The 21,256-nt window shown below is 39.6% G+C and overlaps 1 protein-coding gene across 2 annotated transcripts in view; it reads left to right on the top strand.

Annotated features, from left to right (window-relative positions):
* KIF13B (kinesin family member 13B) overlaps positions 1-21,256 on the top strand; it is a 209,443-nt gene that overhangs the window by 147,909 nt on the left and 40,278 nt on the right. For both annotated transcript variants that reach the window (XM_040467565.1, XM_040467638.1), the window contains 5 exons: positions 1,531-1,707; positions 4,764-4,856; positions 8,675-8,827; positions 9,614-9,691; positions 10,978-11,031. In XM_040467565.1, the coding sequence (XP_040323499.1) occupies positions 1,531-1,707; positions 4,764-4,856; positions 8,675-8,827; positions 9,614-9,691; positions 10,978-11,031 (555 nt within the window). The remainder of the gene's footprint in view (positions 1-1,530; positions 1,708-4,763; positions 4,857-8,674; positions 8,828-9,613; positions 9,692-10,977; positions 11,032-21,256) is intronic.

The raw sequence follows: 21,256 nt of genomic DNA, 5'->3' as shown, positions 1-21,256 counted from the left end.
TAACCTTTCCTTGAGTCTTTTTAAACAATCAGTAATGTAATCACTTTAATGCTTACATTTGTCAAGATGCATAAATGAAAACCTTTCATTACGACTTCCAGAAAGATTGGAACTGCTTCCAGAAGGAGTAGATGGTCAAATTACATCCATTTGCCATTTATTTCCCCTCCTGGTAAAGGATCTCTCTCTGTTAGTATTCATAGTTCAGGTCAGCTTTGGTCCATCATAAACCGACATGATGTTTGGGATTTGCTTTGAAATTCTTTACTAAAGACTTTTTTTTTTTTAAAGTTTATTTATTTTGAGAGAGAGAGAGAGAGAGAGAGAAAGCATGAAAAGGGAGGGGCAGAGAGAGAGAGAGAGACAATCTCAAGCTCTGTGCTGTCAGTGCAGAGCCTGATGCAGGGCTCGAACCCACCAACTGTGAGATCATAACCTGACCAATTGTGAGATCATAACCTGAGCCAAGATCAAGAGTCAGTCGCTTAACCGACTGAGCCACCCAGGTGGCCCTGTGGTAAAGGCTTTTTAAAGAGGAGAAAAAAGATGAAGTCAGTGTGGCAAAATCTAGATAATGTTTGAATCCGGGTGATGGGTATATAGTGGGAGCTTATTTTCTAATTTTGAGTATATCGGAAAAACAATAAAATAGTTTAAACAAGGAAAGCTGATGTGATGCTTAGGGCACATTATCACTTAGTGGTATTCCTAAGATGCAAAACTTTAATAGCAGGGAAAAAGACAACAAACCCAACTGTGATACATTCTGTACAATTCTGTACATTCTGTACATTCTTTAATAAGTCAGTGTCATGAGCAACAAAGAAAGGGTGGGGAACCATTCCAGATTGACATGGACTAAAGGGACATGACCTCTAAATGCAGTTAGTGATCCTGGATTGGAACAGCTGAAAGATTTGAATGTAGACTATGTATTATATAATAGTATTTTATTGATGTTAAATTTCCTGAATATAATTATCCTATGGTTAAGTCAGAGGATGTACCTGCTGTTAGAAGATACTTGTTAATGTATGTAGGCATGTAGAGTTACAAGTCTGTAACTTCCTCTAAAGTAGTGCAGCAAAAAAATAATACTGCGTGTATATGTGTTGCGAGAAAGAGAAAGGAAAAGTGGCAAAATATTAACAGCTGATGATTGTAGATGGAAGATACACAGGAGTTCATTGTCCTGAGCAGCTGACGATTCTAGATGGAAGATATACAGGAGTTCATTGTCCTGAATTTGCACTTTATGTTTGAGCATTTTTCAAAATAAAAACATTTTAAAAGCCAGCCAGCCAGGAACATCATGCTCTGTTCTTCCCAGACTAGGGTGATGGAGACCATATCTTCCTATCCCATAGCTTTTCAGGGAGGTTCTAGTACATCTGCACTCATGACCAGCCTGTAGGACTGTAGCCACGTCAAGATGTTTCCTAGTGAGGTTGTTTTTTTGTTGTTGTTTGTTTTGTTTTGTTTTGTTTTTCCAGGAGGAGAGGGAAAAGTATGTTCTTTCTGTCTCTGCAGGTGAGAGCAGAAGCCTCTTGGGACTCTGCAGTGCACAGCTGTCCTCAGCTCAGTAAAGGCACCCCTGCGGATGAGCGAGTGTATCTGATTGTGCGGGTGACAGTCCAGCTCAGCCATCCAGCTGACATGCAGTTAGTGTTACGGAAACGAATTTGTGTCAATGTTCATGGCCGGCAGGTGAGTCATTAATCCTCGTTAAAGAAATGACTTTAATCACAGGCCTGACGTTGAGGGCAGGGCCAGGGAATGATTGTTCTGGCCTCTCATCTAAGCAGACTCTATGAAGCATTTTCTCTTCAGCGTGCCTGTTACTGTCTTGTAACTGTGCCTGCTTCGTTCTGGCACATTCCATCCCGACTTCTCCAAGACAACATTAAGTTGTTACAATCAGTCTTTCTTATTACATAGTCACAAATTAATGCCATTCTTTTCGCTGCCACAGAGCCCAGTCAAAGTGAAGTTCACTGTTTTGTTTTTTGACTTTTCGTTTGGGTCACGCAAGATGTGAAGATTCTCTGTAGGTTTGCTGTTGTTTGGACATCTTACCCTCCGCTTTGCATCTCTTTCTTCCCTTTCAGTCATCTCTGCTAATTCACTGATTCACATATTTAGAGAGTGTACTCTGTCAAGCTTTGGGTAACAGGATAAGTTAGAAGTAGTCTGCATCTTGAAATAGCTAGTGTCCGTTGGTGTATGTAGACATATATGAACAGGTGATCTGTCTCTGTTGGGTTAGTGCTGTAATGCCGGTGCTCCCTGAGTGCTGGAAGGCTGCAGGCCAAGGGATGGAGAATTCACACCAAGGGAGTCAGAGCAGGTGTCAGAGAGTGGGGTAGCATGCGAGCCACTCCTTTACAGACAGGGGAGTTTGGCAGGCAGAGGAGGAATTGACTGTTCTGTGGAGAGGAGATAACACATGTGCAGGGGTAGTGAGGAGGGACAGGGCATGGAGGGCTCAGACCATGAGAAGCAGAGTGTTGACAGGTGTGCTGCGGGGGGGGGGGGGGGGGCCAGGGCCGTGGCCGGCCACCCAGTTGCAGCTGGAAAAGGAAGGACCTTGTGCCATGTGACTGGGGTTAGTTTAGTAGAAAACTTCTAGGTAAGGGTATAAACTGTTTCTTTCATTGGCTTTGCAAATATAGGACTTGGGAGGCTCATTCTGGAGATTCTTTTAACTGTCTGTGCTCATTTTTTTTTTTTTTTTTTGAGGCCTTCTCAGTACACTGACTAAAACCAGGACATATGAAAAGAAATCTTTTCATTTAAAAGAGCACAGTCATGGTTGACAGAGTCCTAGATGTAATCTCCACCCCTAAAAATTAATCTTTAGTTCTAAATGTCACACTGATATCAATCTTTGAAATGAAGACTGGCGGTAATGCTGTTAAAATTGCAGCTCTTTAGCTTGGCAATCCAGCATCAATAAAATCCAGGTCATCGGGTTAGCTAGACGTATATGGTGTGGCTCCCGTTCACTCTTCTCCATCTCTCTTTTCTCGGAAGTCTTTAAGGGATTGAAAAAGACGTGTTGCTCTTGAGCGTTTTGAAGAGCGATTTGCCATGCCTGAGCTAGAGATTCTGGTTGCCAGGCACTGAGACTGCCCTGGGACAACCACCAGCCCCACAGAATCCTTAACAGAAAGGGTGCATCATGGCATCACTGAACTCCTTCTGGGGTGTGTGTGTGTGTGTGTGTTTCTCTAGTTTGTTTTTATTTTTTATTTTTTATTATAGCGACAAGAAGTTGCCACATTTTTTCCCTGGTTGAAATGACTTGACATTATCAAATTGATGCTGAATGATGTAATAGTGTTTTAGGGCATGCCATTTTGCCTCCTGATTTCAGATACTTCATTCCCAAAATTTGCTTCTTTTTACAAGAACAGGGACTTCCTTATGACGCTAATGTGTGCAAATCAGCTTCAGTAGTTCCATACAGAAGGAAAGCAAAAAGTAGGTAACAACAGCACCCACACCTTCCCTCCCCACCCGTTAAAAAGAAAACAAACCTACAGCTGAGCTCTGACCAGTGTAATTGGCAGTGGCTCAGCATTGCAAGGCTGAAGTGGGTAGAATGAAGGGCTGAAATCAGTGGTCTGTTTGCATTCTAAAACTACAGTTTTTATTTTATTTTTTAATTTTTATTTTTTAATTTTTATTCTTATTTTTTTCTTCATGCTTATTTATTTATTTTGTGAGAGACAGAGAGAGAGAGCAAACAGGGGAGAGGCAGAGAGAGAGAGAGAGAGAGAGAGAGAGAGAATCCGAAGCAGGCTCCATGGTGTCAGCACAGAGCCTGCTTTAGGGATCGAACCCACAGACTGGGAGATCATGACCTGAGCCGAAATCAAGAGAGGCTTAACTGAGCTACCCAGGTGCCCCATAAAAGTTACAGTCTTTTAAAAAGTTAACTATAGATCACTGAAGAGGAGAGAAATTATTATTAAGGAGGTTTGTGAAAATATGTACTTCTAGGACCAAACAGCTGGATTTTTCTATTTTTTTTCGGAGGTTCTCACATATTTCCTGCTTCCCTTTTGAATGAGGGAAAAAGTTGGGCATCAGTTTAATATTCTCTCTTCTTCTTATCTTGATTCACCAATTGTATTCTGCCCTCATCCCTGCTCTCTTCAACCTCTACAGGATGTTCAGTCTTAGCAGCATCTTCAAATGAGTCATCTATGCATTAATTCAACAGTTCAATTCTTAACTGTGCAAAGAGCACAGTCAGCATAAACAATGACCATGCACTCTTAAATCATTCTTCATAACGATCCTGCTTTGGTCAAGAATTTAATGCCTGAACTTGTCAATATTCATGCTGCAAGATGTCCATTGTACTGGGAAAAAAAAAAAAAAAGTATAAGAGTACCAGTCCTTGCTTACATCTCAGAAGGTCACTTTATTGTGTTGAAGTCAACAGTCTTTTTTTTCCTGTAGCCTTTAAGCAGAGCTGAACCAGATGCCCAGTGTCTGTTTCCAGAGTTTTGGGTTTATACTCTTCATATAATGGGTCTAGCACCTGTCACGTGGCAAGAATCTAATAAATTGGTTTTGTGCACTAAAATGAAGTTGAGGAGTCTCTATTTAGTGATTTGGATTTCAGCTTGCTTATGTTGGAAATATACTCTGTTTCTTTTTGTTAGAATGAATGCAGTATCCCTTATGCTTTGTTAATGAACACTCAGTTTTTGAGGTAGGAAACCATATCTTTCTGTTTTGTTTTTCTCTAGGGTTTTGCTCAGAGTCTCCTAAAAAAGATGTCACATCGAAGTTCTATTCCTGGCTGTGGAGTGACTTTTGAGATTGTCTCCAATATTCCAGAGGTGAAGGATTGTACAAAATTTGAGTTTACTAAAAATAAACATGTAAAAAGAGCTATGTCCCTGAAAAGTCACCTACCCAAGAAATACATAGTCCATGAAAATGTGTGTTTAGGCAAATGCTGTAGGTTTGTAGAGGAATTTTCTTTTTTTTTTTTTTTTAATTTTTTTTTTTCACCGTTTATTTATTTTTGGGACAGAGAGAGACAGAGCATGAACGGGGGAGGGGCAGAGAGAAAGGGAGGCACAGAATCGGAAACAGGCTCCAGGCTCTGAGCCATCAGCCCAGAGCCTGACGCGGGGCTCAAACTCACGGACCGTGAGATCGTGACCTGGCTGAAGCCGGACGCTTAACCGACTGTGCCACCCAGGCGCCCCTGTAGAGGAATTTTCTAATCTTAATGTGATTCATAGTAAAATGTACTTGTGGCTTCAAAGGTTCTGGTTTTAGTATTTTGTTGAAGAAGAACTTTCTTTTGAAAAGCAAATCAATACTCCTAGAAGACAGCACTCCTTTTCATTTCTAGTAGACATAAGGTAACAATATTGTAACCCTCAAAGGGAAGCAACATAGCTCAAAATAGAGATTCAAGCTTTGGAGATTCATTTTGGAATCACACAGAAATCTTACTTTCATCACCTCTCAGTGAGGTGCACTTAGTGAGTTACTTTGAGCCTCAATTTTTTCATTTATCAAATTGGGTTAGTGATACCTCTGTACAGGGTTGTTTTTTAAGGATGTTGTACACACACACACACAGCAGTAAATTGTAATTGCCATTATTATAGATCCTATTATTATTTTCCTCTCCTTATTTCCCTTTCTGAACTGAGAGAGCCATAGGAATCAAACAAATGGAGTTTCAAATACCCCCGGACAGAAGCTTGCTGGACGATGTAGTTTTCATTTGCTTCCTAATATTTAATCCCAGATTTATTCACCTGGTCTTCGACACAGCTGGCAATGGAGGCCTTCCTTACAGGGGTAGGAAGACATGAGGGTTCTTAGAAAAGGACTCTGCAAAAGGGAAATCAGAGCGGTCCCGTCTGTCACGCTCACCATCCAGAATCGAGGAGTGAGGAGGTGCAGATTATACTTTCCTAGGAAGTGAAGAATGGGAGAGTGCGCTGGGAGTGGACACTCCCTACTAACCACACGGTCCACATCAGCACCCTACGCTTCATTTTTGAGTGCTGGAAGTTGTTGATTCTGTTGAGTGAACAATAGGTGGACAAAATGTATTCTAAGCAGTGAGTTTTTGGAAGGGTGAAAAGATTATATAGTGCTTAGGCTCTGCTTTAGATTTCTTATACTGCAGGAAGTCTTGTACTGGATCTCCAAAGTGTTAGACTTACATAGTAAGTATTAGCTGTTTAACTGTTTAATTTGGAGCCTGCTGCACATTTTAAAAATAAGTCTGTTTTCAGAGTTAGACTAGCTGCAAAATCTTGGGTCTGTAGTCGATTACTCTTTGTATACTTCTATGCTCAGCAAGAGATGCAGTGTTTATTCTCTGTGTCTGAATGTTTTATGTCTTTCTGGTTGTTTCATACTTTAACTCTATACATGGTTTGAATGCAGTTGAGAGACAATGACTGCTGTAGTGAACTCTCTTCCATTTTTCCATTTCTCTCATTTTCCTTCCCCTCCTGTCTCATCCCCTCCCAACTGTAGGTTCCTTATCCTCTTTAAAGGTGCTTTTATTCCCTGAGTGATACAGTTTTCAAAGGGAGGAAATGCAGGGGGATCCATTGAGAGAGAAGCATATGACCTCATGTGGTTGGGCTGCTTGTTAATAATTATCTAAACATCTAAGTTGGCAAGTGTTATTTTCACATTATCAAATCCTGATGATAAAGAAAAAGGAACAGCGAGACTTAACTTAAAACTTAACAGGAAAAGGACTACACTTAGTTTATTTTTTATTTAGAAACAAAAAGATTCCTCAAGGAGCTAGGTTTCATCATGAAAAATCCTTGAAAAGTTCTCTGTGTTCCCTGTTATAGCAGCTATGAGAGCTTGGTGGCAAAAGAACTGATGGTAGGCCAGAGAATAGGAAATGGTTTCAACTGTCTACCCCAGGACCCAGTAATTCCACCTCTAGGTGCTTACTTAAGAGAAGTGACCATGTGTGTCATAGAGATGTGTATAGGAATGCTCATAGCAGCTGAATCCAGAGGAACCCAAAACTGGAAACAATCCAAACATCCATTAGGGGATGAATGGGTAAGCAAATTGTGGTATATCCATAGTGTGGACTATCACTTAGCTACACAAAGAAATGAACTTCTTCAATGAATCCAGAATCATTATGCTGAATGTAAGAAGGCAGACACAAGAAAGGATGATTCCATTTATGTGAAATTCTAAAACCGGTGAAACTAATCTGTGGTGAAAGAAATTACCTTGCCTTGGGGGGAAGGGTAGGCCGTAAGTGAACTTTCTGAAGTAATGGAAATGTTTTGTATCTTGATAGGGACATGGGTAACATGAGTGTATCTGTTTCTATAAAACTCAAGTTTCCCTTTTCTTATAAAATCAGGATAATGCCTGTTCCCTTCAGACACCAAAAAGTATTGTGTGTTGAGAGGTAAAAGGACTACTTTGTCAGGAGTATCAGGGGACCTAAGTTCTAATCTTGACTCTCTTGCCAATTACGTGGCCTTCATCTTTCCTCATCCATGAAATGAGGATGATTGCTTCTTTTCAGAGTTATTAAAAGGCTCAAATGAATCCTATAGTGGTAGGAGACAGAAGTTTTGTGAAGTTAAGCCACCTTCCAGATTCTTCCACATTTTATCTGTTCTTAAAGCTTATTTAAATTTTAAAAAATATTTTTGACTTTAGAATGTGTTTAATAATTGATATCTTAAAATTAATTGGCAGAATTTTTTCTTTTCTCCTTAGTGGTATATAAAATAATGTTTTTCTTTTCCTTAAAGTTGATGGCATCTAAAGATGCAGCGGCATATGGATATATATTTTGTGGGTTTTGACATTATTCTGACAAATTCGCAAGTAAATAAAGTATCAGATTTTCTCTGAATTGAGTAATTTGTTAGGAGCCAAGCTTGCTTGACATGATTAAATACATTAACAATGTCCCTCCCTGACTTGTGAACATCTTGTTTATCTGCACGGGCCGCCCATGTCAGAGGAGCAGGGATGGGCTCTTGGCAAGAGCACAGCAAGTGAGAATTTCCCAGGATACTTTTCTTCTTGGTGGGTGCAATGCTGCCTTTGGCCTGTCTCACTCCAGAGTTGAGGACTGAGACCAGTTTTAAAAGCTGCTACTTCTTGGACGTGTAGTCCGTGGTCTGCTGCTTAGGGAACGGGTGGAAAGCCCACCTTCCTTTGCATTCTCCTTCTCCATACCTGTGTCTGCCTCCTACTGGAGTTATTTGGACCCGACCCCTGTCCTGCTGTCACCCCAGCTTCTTGTTCCTCTCTCTTGCCCCTCATGATGTATTTCTGAAGTATTGTGGTGGTGGTATATTTCCAGCTATTTCCACCAAATCCTTTGTAACCAGTAACATTTCTGTTTGCAACAGAAACATAGCAGAGGACAATTTTATTGAGAATGTGCTGTGTTTCAGTGGCACTGTGTTAACCTTTCAAGTTAACCTAACCACCAATTCATACCGTAATTTCTGTGGGGAAATGCATTTTGAGTTCTGAAAGCTGGCAGTAAAGTGGAGTTTTGGAATATATCCCATTTAGTTCAGTACTCTGTGTGTGTGTGTACTTGTATAGATGAAGAAGCTTTTATGTTTTCTTCTACCAAGTACTTAATTTTAATACACAACTTTCTGTTCTCCAGGATGCCCAGGGAGTAGAGGAACGAGAAACATTAGCAAGAATGGCAGCTAATGTTGAAAACACCGCTTCTGCTGACTCAGAGGCTTATATTGAAAAATACCTCAGAAGTGTGCTGGCTGTGGAGAACCTTCTCACTTTGGATCGTCTTCGCCAGGTTAGCCAACAGAGCTGGTAGCAGTGGTGCTGACCCAGCCTGATTCTCTTTGCCTCTCTACAATTCACAGGATTGTTACATCCAAACCTTTGAAGCATCTGTTTAAGTGGGGCATATTAATTTAGATTCAACTTATCAGTTAAGTCTTGGAACATACACAAGCTATACTGGGAAGTTACTTTTCCCAGTACACTAAATGGTGTCTAGTTGCCTTGAGTTAATGGGAGAAAATATTTAACTCTCTCTGGCTGAAGAATTATTTTAAAAACTCTTTGGTAATGGACAAGAATGTTGTGGAAGAAATACGTAGGTATGAGGCAGAATGGACCCTTCTTTGCTTAGCTGGATATGCCAGCCACAGCCTTAGAGTGGTTCTCTAGAAGGGATAATAGAGATGCCAGCAGTAAACCTAATCCTTAGTGGAACCTTAAACCTCATTTTACATAGCAATGTCGAGACTTTTATTATTTCTAACCAAAGATCCTAATGAAAAATAAAAGTGAATGATCTAATTTTCATGATCTTTCTCCTGGAGCTAACTTCTGGCTAGCTTCAAGGGGGCCATCAAGAGATAAAAGAGTGATCTAAGTAACCAACAGCTATATAATTAACTTTGAATATTCCACAGTGATTGGAATTGGGTCATTCCATCATGTGAAGTAACAGCCATTATTTAAAGAACGAGGAACGTGTGTGTAGAGATAGTAGCTCAAAGACTGCTTTACATGCCATTGCTTTGGAGGTCTGTCTCAGATACGTGTTTTTCCTGTGTACATTTTCTGACAGGAAGTTACAGTGAAGGAACAGTTGACAGGAAAGGGGAAACTGAGTAGGAGGAGTATTAGCTCTCCAAATGTGAACAGAGTGAGTACATGGACTCCCCATTTGGTGCTCTGCCTGGGCTCTCCTTCCCTTTTCTTCTTTGCTTAGATAACTCTTCTCCATCCTTGTAACTCTCATCTCAGGTATCATTTCCTTCTCTGAACTGATGTAGCGACTGTGCTAGCCAGTGTGGTAAGGAAAGTATCCATTAAAGTATGTTTCTAATGTCTCTCCTTTATTTTTGTATGAGCAGTGCCTAGCACAGTGACTGGGTGTTCAGTGAGTGTGTGTTGAACTAAAGCAAAACTAGCCAAGTGCCTTGCGTAAGTCATTTGAATTTTCTGGGCCTAACTTCATTACTTTTAAATTGAGGAGAAGTCTGGACTCGGTTTACAAACTCAGTTGCTGAAAGGCCATCCAGGGTAGCATAAATGAGTAAAATAAGTTAGGTTTGTTTCATAACAGTGTCTTAAGTTTATTGTTGTTTTTTGAAGCATAGATATAATTTATGTGCATATTAAGCATACAAATAATTCTTCACAAAGAAATATGATTGTGGCCCTGTGATTTATCTTTCCTTTCCTTACTTCTGACAAAGATGTGGGTATGAAAAATACTACCTTTGTCTGAATTTTGCACTAAGGAAAACCACAGTACAAACATTGTAAAGAGCAGCTGACCCTTAACCTTAGTGTTTGAGAGACCATAGTGACAGGTAGGGAGAGTATCAGATGGGAGGGCACATGGGGCCTCCGAGTGACCGAATGACATCACTAATGATCTCAGACTGAAAGATTGGGAACATTCTCAGACAGTAAGAAATATCATTTTATTTCAACTTAAGATCTTCTCATTTCTTTAGAAAATGACACATCAAAATGCAGAGATACTTGCAGAGGTTTGGCATTTAGAATCCTATGGTTTAAAATTAAATAGCTTGTGTCTACGAATACCCAGAGAAGGAAGTCGTAAGATCAGGACATGGTAAGATAACCAGTAACCTGGTATCCTTTCAATAGAAGGGGAAACACAGATTAAGTACCCTTACTCAGGCCCAGCCAGTTGTTGCCTCAGTGTAAATGGGGTATCTGATCTTACACAAGCCTTCTGCCTTAAAGTTCCATTCAGTTAAAAAGAAAAAAAAAATTGTGCCTAATAACATCCCAAAGTTTACGCTAGCCTGGTTTACAGCTTTGGTCTCCACAACGTCTCTGCTATCAGACTTTAACGTCCTGTTGATTTGGTTTTCAAATTCTTGTATTTCCAGGACTGTAGATTTATATACTTTCTCACATAAAGGACTAACACCCTCTGTATTTCTTCTTCAGTTGTCTGGCAGCCGACAAGACCTTATTCCATTCTACAGTCTAGGGAGCAACAAGGTAAGTGTTTATAACTTGTTTTCTGTCAGTCTTAGAACAGTTAGTTGCCCATTCAGCTTCCCCTGCTCAAATACCACACGCTAGTTTTGCATGTCAGAATTTCTCCTTCTCTTCTATACTGTGTGAAATTTATTTGAAAGTGTTTAGAGTTCATTTCTTTTTATTTGCCAGTTAAATTAAGGTTTACTATGCCTTATTACTCTACTCTTTAAGGGTTAAACCCCAATATTATTACTTAGGTTCATGTTTCTACTTAAAATAATCTTCCTGTTTGTGTCAATAAAAGAACTTCGAATCAGATTTTTAATAGTAAAATGTCGATGGAATGATTACACATCTGTGAAGAATAAGAAGATTTTATCTGAGAGTTAATTTGCTAGAAGAAAGAAAAATAAGGGAATAGAACTTTTGTTAGCTGGAATTTATTCATTGTTAATGTAGTGTTCCCCAATTTAAGAGACTTTTAAGCATAGATAATTCTTTATCATTTACTTAAAGGGATCACACTTGAAATTGTTATAACTGGATGTCCTATATCACAGTATTTTTTGTGTCTGATGTTTTTTGAGGGACCTGGTTAGATATTGTGACATTCAACCAACTGTGGACAACAAGCCCTGTATTGGTATCTTAACCCTTGAGGAGGTTAAAAGTGACTTATAAAAAGTGTCTTATAAAATAGCCTGATGCCAGGCATTTGTTTGAAAATAATCTGAGGGAGAGGACAGGGGTATAGATTAAAAAAAGATGGACTATTTACTGATAATTGTTATAGCTGCATGGGATTCATTATACTATCCTTTCTACTTTTGTTATTCTACACTCTGTTTTTGTGCATTTGAAATTTTCCTCATGAAAACTTAAGAAAAAGAACAATTAACTTGATGAATAATTAGACTCATTTTTAAGATCTAGGTTACTAGGAGTTTACCTGAAATAATACATAAAAATGTGTGTATATACATATACATATATGTATGTATGTATATGTATATATATATACACACACACTATTATTTCAGGCAAACTTCTAGTAACCTAGATCTGAAAAATGAGCTATATATATATGTTTATAGACATATAAGTTTCTCTCTGGCTTATTAATTTACTAATCACCTACCATGTATCTCAAAGTGTACTAAGTACTACTCCTTTACACTGATCCAGTGATGGGTTTGATTAGTTCTTTTTTTTTTTTTTTTTTTTTAACATTTATCTATTTTTGAGAGAGAGAGAGACAGAGCATGAGTCGGGGAGAGGCAGAGAGAGGGAGACACAGAATCCAAAGCAGCCTCCAGGCTCTGAGCTGTCAACACAAATGTGAGATCATGACCTGAGCCGAAGTCAGACACCCCGTAATCAATTGAGCTTAATCAGTTGAGCCACCCAGGCACCCCTGATTTATTCTTGATAAACACAGCATAAGTTGTGATTACCAGAACAAAGCTGAGATTTTGGGAAATTGATTATGTCATTATTTTTTAATGTAAATAAATTAAATACTTTAAAGAAAATATAAAGAAAAAAAACATGACTTTTGCATTTTTTACATTACTTCTAACCCAAATTCTCAATTATATTATAAATTCCTTGAAAGAAATGGCCAAAATTTTCTATCTACCCCGATTTCCTTATGTTTAAATAATATCATCACTCGAAAGAAAATTATTGTGCTTCATCTAAATCACAAATAAATGGAGTAAGGGAACATGGATGCTATACTAGAAGTATGATAGAGTAGGAGACCAAAGGAAGGAGTGGACACTTTTATAGGCAGTATTCACAGATCAGGAGAGGCTGCAGAGAGGTGATAATCCCTGTAAGCTGAAGAATAATGAAGTCCACCCAAGGCAGGGAAGGAGTCAAAGCAGCAGTGTGAACAAAAACATGGAGGGATGAAAAAGCTTGCTAAGTTCATGACAGTGCATGCATTGTGACTGAAAGAAGGCGGGGGGTGGGGTACTGGGGGGTAGAACCCAGAGGAAAGGGGCCTGATTATAGAAGTTCTAACATTTTGTGCCGAGGAGTAACGGGGAGGCAGGTAGCTGCTGAAGGAGTAATGGCAGTAACATGGTTAAAGTTGAAGTGGAAAGTATTTTTTAACAGTCCACCTAAACCCCACTTGGGTTCCTGGCTGTGGCCTATAAAATTACATTAGAATAATGGATGTAGTACAAATACATACAGTTATCAATGTAAAAGTGTGAAAAAAATTTAATTGGAGGATGGAGGAGATCAGGGGAGTAGATTCAGCAGTGGGAGGGAGAGGGAGAGTGGTTCAGGTATATTAAAGAGAGAATGTCGTCTAGAACTCTGAGGACCTGAAGAATGAGGTTGGGCAAGGGAGGAGACAAAGGTGACAGAATGGAGAGATGAACTGTAGGAGGGACAAGTTTGGGGCAGAAAATGATTTAGTTCAATTTTTGACATAAGGTGTCTGTGCCAGTTGAAGGGTCTGGAAGCCTGGGCAGAAGACAGATTAGGGAGCTGAGGGGCATAGCTGAACAACTGAGTGAGGACTTAGATCTAAATAAAGGCTGAGCTCAAGGGCTTGATAATACTCACGAGCATGTGCCCGAGGAGAAGCTGGCCTGGCTGATGGAGAAGGAGTCCCCAAAGAGGAAAAAAGACCCCACAGAGAGTGGCTTGGAAACTGGGCAGAAAGGACTTTTTAAGTTTGAAGAAGGACTCCTTCCAGTTTCCTCAGGGACCGCAAGATGAGGACTGAAAAGACTGTTTCAGATGTGACAGTGAAGAGATTTTTGGAGCCTTTCCCATGGCAATTTCTGTGGAGGGTTGGGGAGAAGTTAGCAGGACCTATCATATTAAGTGAATAACTGTAACATTACACATTTTTGTTACTCTACTGAGGACCTTCCTTTTTTAATCATCTTGGCCTCTTGGGGTCCCTGAGTAACTTAGTGAAAATGAGGAAAGTCTGATTTTCACCCTGTCAGGTTTTACTGGTGTCATGGTGCCATCACAGCAACAAGGATTTGGATCCCTCCACTCTATTTCAGTGTATATTAGTAGTTGTCATACACTTCAAACAAGTTAAATGCCTCTTTTTTCCCATGGCAGCAGTTGGCAATCTTCCTCAAAATTTGGCTTCAGTTGCTTCTCCCCAACCATAGCGTTCCCCACCCTCTGGAAGTATTGTCAGGGAAAACGGAAGGTGCCAGCTTGCCATTACTAACTTTGCTCCCAGTTCAGCTGTGAAGCTATTATTTTACCTCTTTTTGGACTCTTGGCATCCCTGGGCCCTGAGGTTAGTAGGTGTCGCTGGGCTTTAGTCACCATCTCATTGCTGTGGGCATCCTAGGACTTCTCACTAGGTTGAATGAAATGTCCATACATCATAATTAGAGACCTTTTGCTTTTCACTAGGAGAAAGGGAGGAGAAAACTGTTTCTAAGACTGATTTTTATGGGATGGACCTGCTGAATGGGTAAGGATATTCAGCTGATAGAGGCTTATATCTGTGATGCTAGAAAACTAAGTGAAAAGAATATAAAGCAAAGAGGATTTGATTCTAGGCTCACTTCAGAAGGGAGTACAGAGTAGCTGCCCCATTTTCAGAGGAGGGGTTCCTCAGTAGTTGTATCATCTAAAGCAGAGCTTCTTAAAAGATTTTTAGGAAAAATAAATATTCTTAAAGTTATATTTTCTTGCTAGCGAGAAAACAAAAACAAAAACAAAACCCTTTCCCTGCTAATAGCAGCAAGGAACAGAGGCTCTCCCTCTGGCCTTTAAAGGAAACAATGGAAAACATTTTCAAATGCAGCATTGGCCTTGTATTCAAAACCTGTTTTTAACACTACCCATAATAGAATTCCTCAAGATCGGGTGGTGCTTTAACTAATTGACATACAAAATACCAGAATCCCTTTACACAGTAGCAGTGCTTACCTATATGTGAAGTGAGATATGGACAAGAGTGTCCACGAAACTTTGTTTATAATGGCAGCAGATTGGATGCAAATGTCCATTGGTTTGGTCTGGTTAAATACACTTTATCTGGGCACATGCTGCACATGTGCATGCACGTGCGAAACACACACACACACACACACACACACACATAAATAAATGGGATACTATGCAGATGCAAGAATGATTAGGAGCCCTTCCAGGTACTAATATAGAAAAATAACCAGGATATACCTAATGATTAAAAATGAAGTGCAGACTGCTGGTGGGAATGCAAACTGGTGCAGCCACTCTGGGGAACAGTATGGAGGTTCCTCAAAAAACTAAAAAGAAAGCTACCTTATGATCCAGCAATTGCACTATTAGGTATTTACCCAAAGGATACAAAAATATGGATTTGAGAGGGTACATGCACCCCAGGTTTAATAGCAGCATTATCAACAGTAGCCAACTGAGAGGGACCTGGGGGGCTCAGTCAGTTAAACATCTGACTCTTGACTTCAGCTCAGGTCATGATCTCATGGTTTGTGAATTGCAGAGCTTGCTTGGGATTCTCTCTCTCTCCCTCTCTTACTGACCCTCCCCGCCTCTCTTGCACTCATACGTGTACATATTTTATCTCTCAAAATAAATAAAAGAAAAAACTTAAAAAAAAACCCCCACACAATAGCCAGACCACAGAGAGAGCCCTAATGTCCATCAACTGATGAATGGATAAAGAAGATGTGGTGTATATACAATGGAATATTACTCAGCCATCAAAAAGGACGAAATCTTGCCATTTACAATAATGTGTATGGAACTAGAGTGTATTATGCTGAGTGAAATAAGTCAGAGAAAGACAAATGCAATATGATTTCACTCATGTGGAATTTAAGAAACAAAACATATAAACATATGGGAAGGGAGGGAAGAGAGAAGGAAACAAACCATAAGGGGCGCACAATGATAGAAAACAAACAGAGCGGATAGAGGGAGGTGGGTGAGAGATGTCTAGATGGGTGATGGATATTAAGGAGGGCACTTGTGATGAACACTGGGTGTTGTATGTAAGTGATGAATCACTGAATTCTCCTCCTGAAACCAATATTACACTGTATGTTCACGAAAATTAAAATAAAATTAAAATTAAAAAATTAAGTGCAGAATAGTTTGCTGCCATTTGTATTACAAAAGGGACAGGAGAGAAGCGTGTGTGACTGTGTATGATTTGCTTGCATATGCCTACGAAGCCCTACAAGGATATATAAGAAGCTAATACCATTATTTACCTGACTGGAGAGAGGGTGGAAGTGTGTGGGGAAGAGCAGGTAGGGGTAAAGGTAGGAGGTTTGTCATGATGCCTTTTTCTATTGTTTGATTTTTGGATCATGTGAACATATTAGCTATTTAAAAAATAAACTAGAATTAAAAAGCGTATATAACATATATAAAACATGTATGTATGAAAATCTCAATAGGAGCAGAGAAAAACGTTTGTCAAAATTCAACACCCTTTAAAAAACAGAAGTGAAGAATTTTACTTCCTACTCTTTTAAGTAGGAAGAGTTCTCTTGTGTATAGTGTTTGAGGAGGTCTCCAATTGCTTTATTTATAACAATTTATACACAAAATCCTAGAAGAAACTGTTTTGAAAAATCTCAGACTCATTTTTTTTTTTTTCTTTTCTTTTCTTTGGGGAACTTCCTGCATTCTTCAGTTTTCAGAGATCCAGGGAGAGGTAATTAATTCATTAGGTTTTCCTAATGAGTGGGATATAAATACTATCCTACTACCTAAAACTTGTATCATGCTTGTTTTTACCTTGAGAATAAGAATGAATTTTTAGGGGTACCTGGGTGGCTCTGTCAGTTAGGCATCCGACTTTGGTTCAAGTCATGATCTCACAGTTCCTGAGTTTGAACCCCACGTCGGGCTCTTTGCTGACAACACAGAGCCGGCTTCAGATTCTGTGTCTCCTTGTCTGTGCCCTTCCCTGCTCATGCTCGCCCATTCTCAAAAATAAATAAACATTTTTAAAAATTATAAAAAATGAATTTTTTTTTTAATTTTTTTTCAACGTTTTTTATTTATTTTTGGGACAGAGAGAAACAGAGCATGAACGGGGGAGGGGCAGAGAGAGAGGGAGACACAGCATCGGAAACAGGCTCCAGGCTCCGAGCCATCAGCCCAGAGCCTGACGCGGGGCTCGAACTCACGGACCGCGAGATCGTGACCTGGCTGAAGTCGGACGCTTAACCGACTGCGCCACCCAGGCGCCCCAAAAAATGAATTTTTAAATGTAGCTTTTACATAAGAGACTGTTGAGAACTGAGAACAAACTAAGGGTTGATGGGGGGTGGGAGGGAGGAGAGGGTGGGTGATGGGTATTGAGGAGGGCACCTTTTGGGATGAGCACTGGGTGTTGTATGGAAACCAATTTGACAATAAATTTCATATATAAATTAAAAAAAATAAAAAAAATAAATGTAGCTTTTATAAGATGACTAAATTTGACACTGTAATCATTTTTTTGGCTCTTTATTGTAAAAATAACTTTGGTAGTCAGTATGTAGGATTCCTTTCAAATGTTTCTTATTCTAAGACTGTGAAAGTATCTGTGAAAAGAGCCCAGGAATTAAGACATCTTACTGAATTTAGAAGGCTCTGGAATGTGAGAAGTTGGAATAATTCATATTAAGCAAATAATATAAATAAATATTTGAGAACTTGTAAGATGTCCTTTTCTCGAGCATGGGACAGGGAAAGAGGAGTAAAAAAAAAATGGCAGAAGTGCTTGGGGCATTTCTTTGACACCACAGAACTTTCCTTAGCAGGACCATCTTGGTTTCTTTGCAATGAAAGTATTTAATGCACAAGAGAGTTGAGTCAGAAACATAATTTTAATCTGAAGTTGATGATGCTTGCTTAAGATGCTAGAAAATGAGTTTTGAAATACTTGAATATTAGTTACATTTACCTTGCAAACTTGTGTGGGCCTATTTCTGGGTTCTGTGTCCCATTCATTTCTGTGTCTAGCCCTCTGATCTTGATTATGAAATCAGAATTATAGACCACAGACTTTGATGTGCTGTCTTCCCCTGTGTAATATGGGAGCATTCAGGTTAGATGAAATGATGTTCAGAAGCGGGGAGAGGCCACAGAAGAGGTTCACATCTCCCTTTTCCTCCTAATTTTCAGTTGATATGGCAAAGATTAGTCATTTCAGACAAAGTGACACTAAACGGTGTGGGAGGGAGGCAAGGGCAGAGAGTTCGTAGGATTAGGGCTCTTGGGGAGGTGAGAGGAGATGGTGAGCTACTTTTAAAACAGTCTCTAGTTTGGCCTATGATACTTGCAATTCGCCATATTTTACATGCCCTTATTATCGATGCTCACTCCATGTTAGAATTGGAATTGCTGTACTGAGCTCCACCAAGATTGAATTGATGGACTAATTAATCTTAAAAAGATAAATGGAATTTGATGAACCACTCCCAACTTTTAAGTTCACCTTAGGGCCTAAAAGCAATCATTCATTTTTTTTTTTCTCAAGTTTTTATTTAAATTCCAGTTAGTTAACATACAGTGTAATACTAATTTCAGGTGTAGAATTTAGTAATTCATCACTTAAATAAAACACCCAGTGCTCATCAGAAGTGCCCTGTTTAATACCCATCACCCATTCAGCCCATCTCCCACCCATCTCCCCTCCAGTAAACGAACAATAACAAAAAAAAAAGACCCTTAAAAACCAGACCCTTAAATACAGAGAACAAACTGGCTGTTGCCAGAAGGAAGGTGGGTGTGAGGATGGGTAAAATAGATAAAGGGGATTAAGAGTACACTTATCTTGATGAGCACTGAGAAATAGAAAAACTCTATCTATCTATCTATCTATCTATCTATAGATATAAAATTGCAGTGATGTTGCTATTTACTGCTATTTACTGTTACTGTCATTATTGTAAGCCAGTTGTTTTTTTTTTTCAACGTTTATTCATTTTTGGGGCAGAGAGAGACAGAGCATGAACGGGGGAGGGGCAGAGAGAGAGGGAGACACAGAATCGGAAACAGGCTCCAGGCTCTGAGCCATCAGCCTGTAAGCCAGTTTTTTAATAGACATAATGAAAACTTAGCAAGCTTTATATGACCAGTCTACCAAGATGGACTTCGCTTGCCGAATTAATTTCAGCAGATTGTTTGTTTTTCCATCTAAAATTGGCTGTGCACTGAGACCTTTTGTGATGCAAGGAACACTGTCAACTTAAAAATATTGATATTTCTAAAGCCATTTTAGATGGAATTATACTTTTTATAATTTTTATATTTTTTAAGTTAGTAAGATATTGTGTTTATTGTCCTCCGTTGGAGTTTTCGATGCAGTAGCCAAATGCCTAAATGAATATTCAGTTAACAAAACTGATTTTTGTGTGTTTTGGCTGCCTCACCTTCCTGAAAACTGCAGTGATTTAGTGTGGCACAGGTAAAGGCTGATGCCAAATATGAGTCATTTCTTCTTTGGTTGCATTGGAAGCCACCTTTGGACCTGTAATGTCACTGGCACTTCTCATTCTTTACCTCTTTATCTCTTTCCTGATTAAAAACAGACCTCTTTCTGAAAAACCTAAAGAATTTGTGTCTGGAAAGAGCAGTAACGGAAATTTTAGGTGCACCAGGAGGACCTAAGCATGTTCTCAAATCAGCTGAGAGCCTCTGTGTTTTCCCTGTTTGATTTTGTCTTTAAGCATGATGGTAGCCACACATAACTGCTGTCTCAAATAGGGTTTTATTTCTTTGAATTCAGCCTGTTAGCACAAATAATCCCTAATAAGTATGAAGCTAGTTTAAAGATCTTAAACAAAGCTGGAGTTTTCTCCCTTGTATATCCTCATCATGGCTGATTTCTGAAGTTTGATAGACATGTAGAATGTTAGAAACAAATCACAGGTTTATCTTTTTTTTTTTTTTTTTAATTTTAACGTTTATTTATTTTTGAGACAGAGAGAGACAGAGCATGAACAGGGGAGGGGCAGAGAGAGAGGGAGACACAGAATCTGAAACAGGCTCCAGGCTCTGAGTGGTCAGCACAGAGCCCGACGCGGGGCTCGAACTCACGGACCGTGAGATCATGACCTGAGCCTAAGTCGGATGCTTAACCGACCGAGCCACCCAGGCACCCCAGATTTATCTTTTTAGATTCCAGGTATGTATGTATATATATGTATACATACATACATACTTTCTTCATTTTGAGAGCTGAGCTCCTAAGAGATCAGAATGATCTAGTGTTTGGCCAAGTCCTATTTATTCACTGTCCTGAGTTCATCTCCCTCTGAAGTATCTGTAACTGGGATGCTACCTCCCCCCCTCCCCCAACATTTTAGTAAAGGGAGAATAACTGTGGAACAGCCAGGGATGTAAAATTTATTGGAAAGACAGTAATTGCCTTGTCCCTGGGGGGCAGTGTGTGTAGTTACACACTGAACCACAGGTTTCATTTCTGGCAAGAGAATGGACATGCATTATAGGAGGAAAAGAATAAGTGAATGATTTCAGTAGAATGTTTCCCCAGAGATCTGTGGGTGTCAGAAAGAGGAGGGAGGAGTGTTGTACCCAGTTTATCATCCAAATTTGTTGTTCCCTCTGAAGCAGCGTCTGTTCTACCCCAGATCTCTGTGTCCCTGCCTTTGATTGGTGAGACCTGGGAATAGTTAGCATGTGGAATTCCTCAAGGTTAAGGTAGATGGATGAAGCGAAATGTATTTCCATTTTTCATTATCCGACAGGGCTAGTGGTATGGCTAAGGCAGTAGGTATGTACTGTGTGCGTCCTTTCAAATGTTCTCACTTGAGATATTTGAATATATGATGCAGTAAAAGTTATTGCTTCCATTCCGATTTGTTAGTAACATTATGTGTGGGGGTGCCAGCTGGGAAATATTACCCGGGAAGCTAGCAGAGCGCCGAGTGTGCCTTGGGGGAAGAGAGGACACCAACATTATTTGTCATTGGACCATTATACACCAAATGGCTGAGGTGCTGACTCCAAATCAGCTACTTAGTTTTCCTAAGGGACAGAGTGCCACTATGTCAGCTGCCAAACAAGAAAGAGAAATCTGAAACACAAAAATACATTTATTCTCAAATTAAGTAAGTTGTCTTCAAAACAACCTTGCATGAGCTTAACACTGTAAACAAAGAATGAGGCTTTTCTTCCTCTGAGAAGCTCCAAAGAATATTGACCTTAGTGTTCAGCTACCTGATTGTGATGTCCCAGAATACACAAAGCTGCAGCTTCCCAGACAGACAATTAA

Source organism: Herpailurus yagouaroundi, unplaced genomic scaffold (genome assembly GCF_014898765.1).
Source record: "Herpailurus yagouaroundi ecotype Mexico unplaced genomic scaffold, PumYag 28, whole genome shotgun sequence".
NCBI classification, from domain to species: domain Eukaryota; kingdom Metazoa; phylum Chordata; class Mammalia; order Carnivora; family Felidae; genus Herpailurus; species Herpailurus yagouaroundi.
This window is presented reverse-complemented; position numbering and strand designations above follow the sequence as displayed.